At 40.1% G+C, this 10,493-nt stretch overlaps 1 protein-coding gene across 1 annotated transcript; it reads right to left on the bottom strand.

Moving 5' to 3' along the window:
- Positions 1 to 523: 523 nt before the first annotated feature.
- On the bottom strand, positions 524 to 4,170 carry LOC100893702. The gene is made up of 2 exons (XM_003730066.3): positions 3,668 to 4,170; positions 524 to 3,075 (listed from the first exon to the last, which is right to left on the bottom strand). Exon 2 carries the CDS (start codon positions 2,768 to 2,770, stop codon positions 938 to 940), a length of 1,833 nt encoding a protein of 610 aa, XP_003730114.2. The 5' UTR covers positions 2,771 to 3,075; positions 3,668 to 4,170; the 3' UTR covers positions 524 to 937.
- Between the last annotated feature and the right edge of the window lie 6,323 nt (positions 4,171 to 10,493).

Here is a 10,493-nt window from a genome sequence, read left to right as displayed (position 1 = left end):
TAAGTGCTATGTTCTTCGGTCTGATCCAATCTACAAAGTATTCGTTATGTCACATTAATTTGTATCGCATTTAAAAAACACTACCACCACACAACATCATCTCCACAGCGGTATTCCATTATCACGTAGGTGTTAATGATCGATGTGCACTAACAGAAGATAAATGCAACTAATTAAAAGAAGAGGGGTCGTGCTCTACGCAGTCACTTACTCTGGACACGTTGATAATTTCACAACATAATCCTTGAAACAACATTCTTTGGATAAGGCATTTATCTCTGTCTCTCTCCCTGCCTCTCTCTCTCCATTTCTGTATCTGTTTATCCTACTGTGTCTCTTGCCCCAACCACACCGACCCAATTATAACTATACAAGTCTCTTCTAGCATGCAAACTTCATAACGTAATTACCATAACATGGTTATAAAGCCCTTAACATTCAGTCTCTCCCTTTCTCTTCGTCAGTATTTCCTGTTCTTGTCTTTTTTTATTTACTTTTATTGTTAATCCATATACCCTTTTCCTTTATCTCCTCAATGAATTTTACATTTGTCTCCTTTCCTTTCATTCAGACGGCAAGATAGTCTATAGCATTATATCAATTATTTAATTATGATTCACATCTACCATGTCAAATCGCGTATCATTCTTTTTATTCCTTATAATATGTTGGTATAATATTGTCATGTATTGTGATATACTGTTTGCTTTTATTTGAAAAAAATAATTGTACAATTCAGCCAATGGCTGTGAGACAGATGTTGAATAAACATACCATTTAATTAAGCAATCATCTACATTTGCAATTAATTTTCAAATTTACACATGTCATTGCATAAATTATTGCACTCAAAGATCACTCACCCTATCGTTTGGAATGTCAACTGGGTATACATCAAACAAATCTGACCATTCAACTATTCTTGAAGTCGTCATTATCATGAAACATGTAGCCATGTCTTAAAACGCCATGCATGCCAAATAGTCTCTATCTGAGAATCGCGCAAATCAAAGACTATAAGCAACCCTTGGAGTATCTTTAGCGATTCGTCGCTCTGCCACACTTCTCTTTTGGCACTGAATATGGGATCAGCCCCATCGAAACCCGGCACCTCCGACGGTTGCATCCCGATCTTTTGCAGGCAGAGACCAATGAAGACGTCCTCCCATGGAAATATCTCAAGCTGTTTGGAGGCTGTGAAGATTTCCCTCGCGACGTTCATCGTCATGATGTAGCTCTTTCCTTGAGGATAAGGTGGATAAGTCGGATCAGGGTACACGTCTTCGGGCACGTACCATTTCTTGTTGGCATTGCGGTAAGGCGCGGCACCCTTCGTAACGATCCCGCCGATGAAGTCCTCTGAGGCGTTTAGCGTTTTCAAGTAGGCCGTGAGGTTGACGACGTTCACGGCTACGTCGTCGTCAACCTTCATGACGAACTTCGCTTTCGGGCACGACTGCGTGCTCCACTTGAGTCCCATAATCGTCTTGAGCGTGAGATTGACGTACGAATCATGGAAGTCCTCCTGAAGGATGTCCCTGTACTCATTTGCCTCATCCTCGATGTAACGTTGAACGAATGCGTCATCCGTCGCGCCGAGGAGAAAAATCATCTTCATGTCAAGATGCTCTCTCTGAGCGTGCGACATCCAAGTGCGACGAATGACTCGGCGGTTTGAATAATGAACTGGACTGGTCAAGATAAAGACGACCAATGTGACATCTGCGTAGTCACCATTGGAATCATAACAGTTAGTTTGTGGTGTAATGAGATACTTATAGGTATGATTGTCAAAATGTGGTTGCCATTGAACCTTTTTGAGAACACTTCTATTGGGCTCCCTAAAACCCCTCGCGAATTTTATTGTTCGTTTGGACAGCGCCTCAAAAAATTGGCGATCGGTATCCTTCTTTATAGTCTTACGCAGTTTGATTATAGGAAATGCATTGGCAACTTCCCAAGGTTTCATCTCATCCTCGTCCTCGGCATCCTTTGCAACACCCTTCTCAGGCTTACCATCTACCAAGTGTTTGAACTGCTGAATCAGGTCAGTATTCTTATATTTCCTGGACAGGAACGTATTCTTACGAGCTACTGGTTTTTCTAAATTTTCCACGGGTTTTGCCATCGCAGCATTGCCCCTATTCTCTACAGTTTTCTCCTCAACAGCTTCCCCTGGTGAATAAGGTGGATGAGGAGCCATTATGCCGGTCAAGGTTTTGTTGTCGGTAAAGTTCTGATTCTTAGCAGGATCTTTAGTGTTTGTGCCAATCTCTGATGATTTATCGTTTGTTGATTTTATTCTGATAGGCATGACGTGTGGATGCGGTATAACCCGTCGCTCTAATGGTAGACTGTCTTGACCTACTTCTGTTTTATTGAGATTTCCTTTCCCAAAGATGTCAACATCTTGATCTCTAGTCCCATTTTGTAATATTGCCGTGGACTTTCGAGCTGTCGTCAGGGAGTGATATTTATTCATGGTTACTGCAGGATCAGTCGTTGACCGAACGGAAGGATGATGACGACGACTATTATCACGATCGTCGCTTCTTTCGGTCGTTTGACGAAGCGTCAACGACTGACGCGTCGTTTTCATTGCAGTGATCAAATTGTGCGTCGTTTTGTCTTGCGCGTTCTTAACGATCCGCGCCTGTTTTACGAAATAATCTTCAGTAGAGACGAAGCAAAAGAGCACCAGGAAAAGTCCCATGACGGAGAGCAGAATAAAAAATGTGCGCCTCAGGGACGACAAATTCATGATTTCCATGGTGACAGTAAAAGTGTTTAGGCGACTGGCCTACTATACGGACTAGGTCAATCAGTGTCATGTAGTCATGCTGCCAGACAGTAAGCTTTAACCAATTTCGCTCATTGTTGAGATCTGCCTTTTCCAACAAATTAGATCACTCTCTGAAAAGGGTGAAACTTCTGGACCCGGGCGATTATTTTGTCAATTTTGGCTGATCAGAGCTGCGTTGTCCAATGATAAGGCAATGATGATATTGATTCATTCTATCCCATATATTTTACAGGTACCAGAGGTGGCAACGAAGAATGACCAATATCCTGAAGCTGAAATGAAGAAAAGAAATTGAAATTATTAGGGTGTGTTTTTAGCTATACATGGTCGACATGTGTTTCGTTCTTAAATAGGGTGTATTATGAAAAACAAAAACCAATTATGGATGTTTTTTTTTTCATTTCCATTTTTATTTTATTTTCATTCTTTCTTAAACGGATAGAGCTTTCCACATTAGATATAAATGACAATGAAATTAATTGTTTCCAGAAAAGGGTCGTTATAACCAAATGTTTGTATGGACGTTAACTTGAAGACAGCTGAATGATGACATGGGCGTGCGCCGGAGGGGGCCCCTCATTATAACGATTTGTTATATTATATTCTTTTAATTCATGTGATGTTAACTCCAATGAATTTTGAAATCGTGAACATGCATGCATGCATAGATAAATAAATAAGCTTCTGGGTTTTTAGCTTTTTAAAGTCCGTAAAAACGACTCTCCTCGAGAAAAATTCTTCCACTTTTCAGACAGGTTTTGCCTAAATTGTTTGGTGATATACAATGCAAAACTCGCTATTTCATTATGTTATATAGAGGCTATTCTCAGGTGACATAATTAGGCCTATATCAAAATACCATACCTTTGAAGAATGAACTGCTAAGAGTATGATGTCGATCATGTCGATCGTGCGCTCCAAAATATACACCTGTAGTTAGTTGTCACCTTCTCTCGGCCATGTCGACTGTTTCATTCACGAAGTGCATTTTATCCATCGCTCAGTAATTCAGATTGTCCATCACTTGAACTAGACAATACCAACATGGGGCATCAAATGGAGCATCAAATCGTTTACAACCCACTCAAATCTCGGTTACATTGTGATGCGAAATACCAAAGCGATGATACTTTTCCATTGACAAGCAATAACTGAAGACGAAGACTGTCCACTGCTTGTGCTGGATCTGAAAACATTCATAGATAATTATATGATTTGTTTATTTTCTAAAGTGGTTGGACCATGTAGAATTCCGGGCAGATTGCCTTATGAATCAGAGATGCGATGATGAAGACCGCCCTGTACTGTACTCGTCCTGTGATTATGTTTAAAACAAAATCACCACGTCATGCACTTTGCATCCGAGGCTGACAATACAATGCAGCTATCTAGAGGAGAAAGTAATTACGTAACATGTATTCGTACGTTGCCACTACAAAGGTCCCTGTTTGACGAGTCCTGAACACAGATTGTATTTACACAGGCTGCACTGTTTTATTGTCTCTGTCCCTGGGTTACTGGAAATGAATGCCTAGAAGTGTTCCTTGTATGAAAGAAAGTGGTAAGATCAGGGCCATTTGGAATGCAGGCTGGTCTGGATTTTTTGTGTGTGGGTTCAGACGATAGAATAAGCGAATAACGAAAATAATTTTTAAAATTTAAAGGGATTGGGTATCTTTGTCTCAGGTTCTGAAACAAAATCCTGGATTTAGCTCATGCTGCAATCATAATAATAAACCTTTATGTCAAGTCGGGAATCATATATGACTTTTACAAGCCGATCGCCTGTCTAGCTGATTATCAAGATATTTATGATTGGAAATCGAAATTTCAAAACCGTTTTCCTAACTGTTTTTATGACACTACAGTATTGGGGAAAATGAGAAACATGGTCAAAGATTTTACTTTGTTGAGGCACTTCAGTATATTAGGGATTCAATATAACACCATATCACAGACACTGTGACATAAAACATAGGGCCATGCATCTCAGATTTAACATTGTTAAACGATGCCTTTAAGTCAAACGAGAAAATAAAAGCGACCGTTTCATAATTATGACGTCGCATTTTCAATGGGGACAGTACTACACGCACCCACATATACCGATAAACATCATCTTTATCTCGCAATCGCTTGGTTCGACCAATTTGGTTCGATGGGCATTAATAAGATCATTATTTATACAACGTACTCCCATGTTGATTTAGTCGCAGCATTTGTGTTATATGCGAGGTGTATATCCAGGTCTTTAAAACGCAGAAAGAAGACGAAGAGAAGGAAATAAAGGACAAGGAATGGAGCTTACACTGATTATTTTCTTCATTCTCATGCAAAATTTGGTGGATTTTCGTTCGTATGCGAACGGATAAACGTACCAAACATACTAATTTCTCAGAGGTGTTGAAACTGGAGTGCCAATAGGGACTTTTAGATTTGCGTGGACTGATACGTGTGACGTCCATTCAAGGCAGTGCATTAAAAGGACGTCGATCATAGCAATCCACGTTGTCGTTGTGCAAATCTAAAAGTCCCTAATGTCCAAATTCTACTACATGTATATAGTATATTATGTCATTCACCAGTATATAACATACGATATACGATTGGCGCGATGACGGTTGCTCCTCCTTGAATCAAATGGTGAGAAGAAAAAAATTAAAGAAAGAAAAAAAAAATAGAAAGGGGAAAGGGTGAAAACGAAGATTTTAAGACCAATTCGCATTTCATTCATCGAGTGAGATTTTTTTTTTTTTAATGGTTTTTTTTTTTAATTGATTCCAAACAATACAAATTAATTTTTAGAAATAAAGTACATTTTTGTTTTCCTTGACATAATTCAAAACATTTACATTACATACATTGTTCAATTGATGAAAACAAAAATGAAATCAGTTGTATCATAAAACAAATAACCCCATCCAACCAAACACACTACTACTACTACCCCCCCCCCCTCCCCATCATGCGACACACACTACACCCGACCACACTTCCACCACACACTGTTCCTAGCCCCCTCAGAATACCCCAAATTGGAGCGACAGACAAAACCGAAACAATCTATTTAAACCATTTAAAACAAAATCATTTAAACGAGGCTACAATAGTCTAGTGTAAAAAGTTCATGAAAACTTTACTTGTTCCCACTTCTGTAAATGTAATTAGGCCAATTTACCTGCCCTCCCTGCAATATTCTTTTCTTCTTCCCTAAATTCTAATAGTTCTTTTTGAAACTCCCCCAAAGACAATATTACGGACTTTCCCCTGCATCTATATATCCAATATTTCAATGCAAAAATAATTGTATTAAACATTTTTATTCGTGGGGAGTTACCAGACAACCCTAAATGAATATATATCCAGTCGATAAATCTTAATTCCCTTAGCTCAAACTTAGCTATTACATTTTGCCATAATATTTGAACATGTACACACTCCCAGAACAAGTGTAAATATGTTTGTATCTTTCGCTTACAAAATGAGCACAAGTTATCTACAACAAAGCCGAATCTGAATAAATGTTCTCTAGTATATATTGCTCCATGAAGCAGTTTATACTGAATTTCTCTTAGTCTGTTAACAAGAGTAACTTTCCTAGTCCTACTAAATATCTCCCTACATACCTTATTTGAAAAATCTGAAAATTCCCGTCCATCATGAATCTTCAAGACAAATAAATTTTGTAACTTTTCTATAGAATATTCATAAACCTTCCTCGATAATACATCTCTGAGGAGCTTCACAGTATTGTTAAACTGCATTAAAATATCATACTCTTTTACATCCACTAAACTCCAGTTATCCTTTTTTCCGCCCTCAAGATAGCTTCCCCAATATTCCATACATCAACAATTTTGTTTCCTTTCAACCCCAAATTTTGAAAATGAGATATTGTCCGCATGCCATTTTCAGCAAATTATATCTTGAATAAAAATTATATTGCGTGTAAACAACTCCTCATCAAAAATCATTTTCTTTTTCAATAAGAAATCTTTATTGTTAAAAATAATTGGATTATTCTTTTCTTCAAAATTCCTACAACCTTCTAACTCTTCCCAGTGAGATCGGTACCCCCCCCCCCAAACACACACACACGCACATGATTACCAGTGGCCTCTCAGGCCCAGTGACGTGACCGGCGCTACGCCACTTCGGTTAATTGTACATAGTACTGCATGCAGGGGCGTCGCCAAAGGGGGGGTGTGGGGGGGGGGGGTGCGACACCCCCCCACCTGTCAGGATATTGTCGGTAAAATTGCGCTGCCGTCGGGAAAAAGAGAAAAGGGGGAGGGGAAAAAAGAGAGGGAAAAAAAAGAGAGGGAAAGGGAAAGAAAAGAAAAAGAAAAGGAAAAGAAAAGAAAAGAAAGAAAGGAAAAGAAAGGAAAGAAAGGAAAAGAAAGGAAGAAAAGAGAAGAAAGAAAGAGAAAAAGAAAAAGAGAGAGGAGAGGAAAGAAAGGAAAAGAAAGAAAAGGAAAAAAGAGTGAAAGGGAAACAAAAGAAACGGGGGATGAAAGAGAGGAGAGAGAGGGAAGATAAGAGACTGAGAGAGGAGGAGTGGGAGTAAAAGAGACGAGGGGGTTGTTGGGTGGAGTCGTCTCGTCGAGGGAGCAAGAAAGACACGGGTAAATATGTTGCTGTGTCGGGTCAGCTGTGTCGGTATTCTTGCTCGATCCTCGTGTACTATATCAATGCAGAAGTATATTGTCGGTCGGTCGACAAGTTTTTTCCCTACGAACTGTGACTTCTTATCCGCTTTGACGACTTCGAGAGTGACTACAACAGTTACTTGTATTTTCTCGAAGTTTCACTTGCCTATAATATCAGCTAAAGAAATCAGAAGTTTAAAATTTTCGGGGAAACTAAATTCAAACAAGGTTTAAGAGTCAACAACGGTACGACGAATCGTCTTTCTTTCTTTATATTGTGATGAAACGCCCAAAATTCTGCGCTTCGCGCGGAAGGGGAAACTTCATTTAGACGAGTCGAGAACGGTACAACGAATCGTCTTCGTTCTCTAATAATTTCAGGAAACGTCAAAGCTTCCGCGCTTCGCGCGAGAGGGGGAAACTGAATTCAGACAAAATTAATAGGGCTTATTTAGAGTCGAAAACGGTACAACGAATCGTGTTCTTTCTCTAATAATTTGAGGAAACGTCAAAGCTTTCGCCCTTCGCGCGAGAGGGGGGAACTGAATTCAGATTAATAGGGCTTAATAAGAGTCGAAAACGGTACGATGAATCGTCTTCCTTTCTCTATATTGTGATGGAACGCCACAAAATTCCGCGCTTCGCGCGGAAGGGGAAAACTTCATATAGACGAGTCGAGAACGGTACAACGAACCGTCTTCTTTCTCTAATAATTTAAGGAAACGTCAAAGCTTTCGCGCTTCGCGCGAGAGGGGGAATCTGAATTCAGACAAAATTAATAGGGCTTATTTAGAGTCGAAAACGGTACAACGAATCGTGTTTTTTCTCTAATAATTTAAGGAAACGTCTGAGCTTCCGCGCTTCGCGCGAGAGGGGGGAAACTGAATTCAGACGCAATTTAACGGGCTTATTTAGAGTCAAAACGGTACAACGAATCATGTTCTTTCTCTAATAATATGAGGAAACGTCAAAGCTTTCGCGCTTCGCGCGAGAGGTGAAAACTGAATTCGGATGAATAGGGCTTAATAGGAGTCGAAAACGGTACGACTAATCGTCTTCTTTCTCTAATAATTTAATGAAACGTCAAAACTTCCGCGCTTTCCGCGGGAGGGGGAAGCTTCATTCAGATAAGCATTAAGAGTCGAGAACAGTACACCGAATCGTCTGCTTTTTCTCATAATTTAATGAAACGTCAAAGCTTCCGCGCTTCGCGCGGGAGAGGGAAAAACTGAATTCAGACAAGGATTAAGAGTCGAGAACAGTACACCGAATCGTCTGCTTTTTCTCATGATTTAATGAAACCACAAAGCTTCCGCGCTTTGCGCGGGAGGGGGGGGGGGGAGACTGAATTCCGAAAAGGATAAACAGTCGAGAACGGTACAGCAAATCGTCTCCTTTTTTATAATAATTTAATGAAACGTCAAAGCTTTAGCGCTCCGCGCGGGAGGGGGGGGGGGAACTTTATACAGCCACGGATTACCAGTCGAAAACGGTACAATTAATCGTCTTCTTTTCCTAATAATTTAAGGAAACGTCTACGCTTCCGCGCTTCGCGAATCGTGTTCTTTCTCTAATAATTTTAAGGAAACGTCAAAGCTTCCGCGCTTCGCGCGAGAGGGGGAAACTGAATTCAGACAAAATTAATAGGGCTTATTTAGAGTCGAAAACGGTACAACGAATCGTATTCTTTCTCTAATAATTTAAGGAAACGTCTGAGCTTCCGCGCTTCGCGCGAGAGGGGGGAAACTGAATTCAGACACAATTTAACGGGCTTATTTAGAGTCAAAACGGTACAACGAATCATGTTCTTTCTTTAATAATATGAGGAAACGTCAAAGCTTTCGCGCTTCGCGCGAGAGGGGAAAACTGAATTCGGATGAATAGGGCTTAATAGGAGTCGAAAACGGTACGACTAATCGTCTTCTTTCTCTAATAATTTAATAAAACGTCAAAACTTGCGGGAGGGGGAAGCTTCATTCAGATAAGCATTAAGAGTCGAGAACAGTACACCGAATCGTCTGCATTTTCTCATAATTTAATGAAGCGTCAAAGCTTCCGCGCTTCGCGCGGGAGAGGGAAAAACTGAATTCAGACAAGGATTAAGAGTCGAGAACAGTACACCGAATCCTCTGCTTTTTCTCATGATTTAATGAAACCACAAAGCTTCCGCGCTTTGCGCGGGAGGGGGGGGGGGGGGGGGGGACTGAATTCCGAAAAGGATAAACAGTCGAGAACGGTACAGCAAATCGTCTTCTTTTTTATAATAATTTAATGAAACGTCAAAGCTTTAGCGTTCCGCGCGGGAGGGGGGGGGGGGACTTCATACAGCCACGGATTACCAGTCGAAAACGTTCTTTTCCTGATAATTTAAGGAAACGTCTAAGCTTCCGCGCTTCGCGCGGGAGGCCCATCACCCACACCCCACTAATAAGCGCTTTAAAGTGAATCTCTTGTTCACTACCGCCCATCCCTAAAATAAGATCCTAGCTCCGCGCCTGCATTAAAATATATAGCTATGATGCTGAATAAATTGAAGAAATAATTCGTATATTTATGTCGTCGAGGAAAATGACAATTTTGTGCATATGCAAGTACTATAGATAGTCCATAGGAAAAACAATTTAGCCTTCGGCCCCACGTTTATAGGGTTGAATTTGTAGATATTGGACATTTAATTTTGTCGGTAATTGGTGGCTAGTTTTGTCGGTAATTGTTGGCCTCTACACCCCCCCACTGAAAAAGGTCTAGCGACGCCCCTGACTGCATGAACATAACAAAGGAAATTATCATTGATTTATCATTAATTGCCTCGGATAAAAAGGAATGTGGAAACTTATCTCAATTTTCACCAACAACCTTTACTGTAGGCTGCCATCACATTCAAGCTCGAGATGGCGTTCTCCTTCATTTCTCAATTTTGAAATGATTCGTCAACTATGTTTTTTTAAAAGGTGGAATTATCTAATTGATTTATGTCATGATATGATCATAATAAACGTATTTTAACTTTTGTTAATAATATGTATATACGTAGGCCTACC

The sequence above is a fragment of the Strongylocentrotus purpuratus genome, unplaced genomic scaffold, assembly GCF_000002235.5.
Source record: "Strongylocentrotus purpuratus isolate Spur 01 unplaced genomic scaffold, Spur_5.0 spur5_scaffold_15, whole genome shotgun sequence".
Classification (NCBI taxonomy): Eukaryota; Metazoa; Echinodermata; class Echinoidea; order Camarodonta; family Strongylocentrotidae; genus Strongylocentrotus; species Strongylocentrotus purpuratus.
Note: the sequence above shows the minus strand (reverse complement) of the source record. Positions and strands in the feature narration are given on the sequence as shown.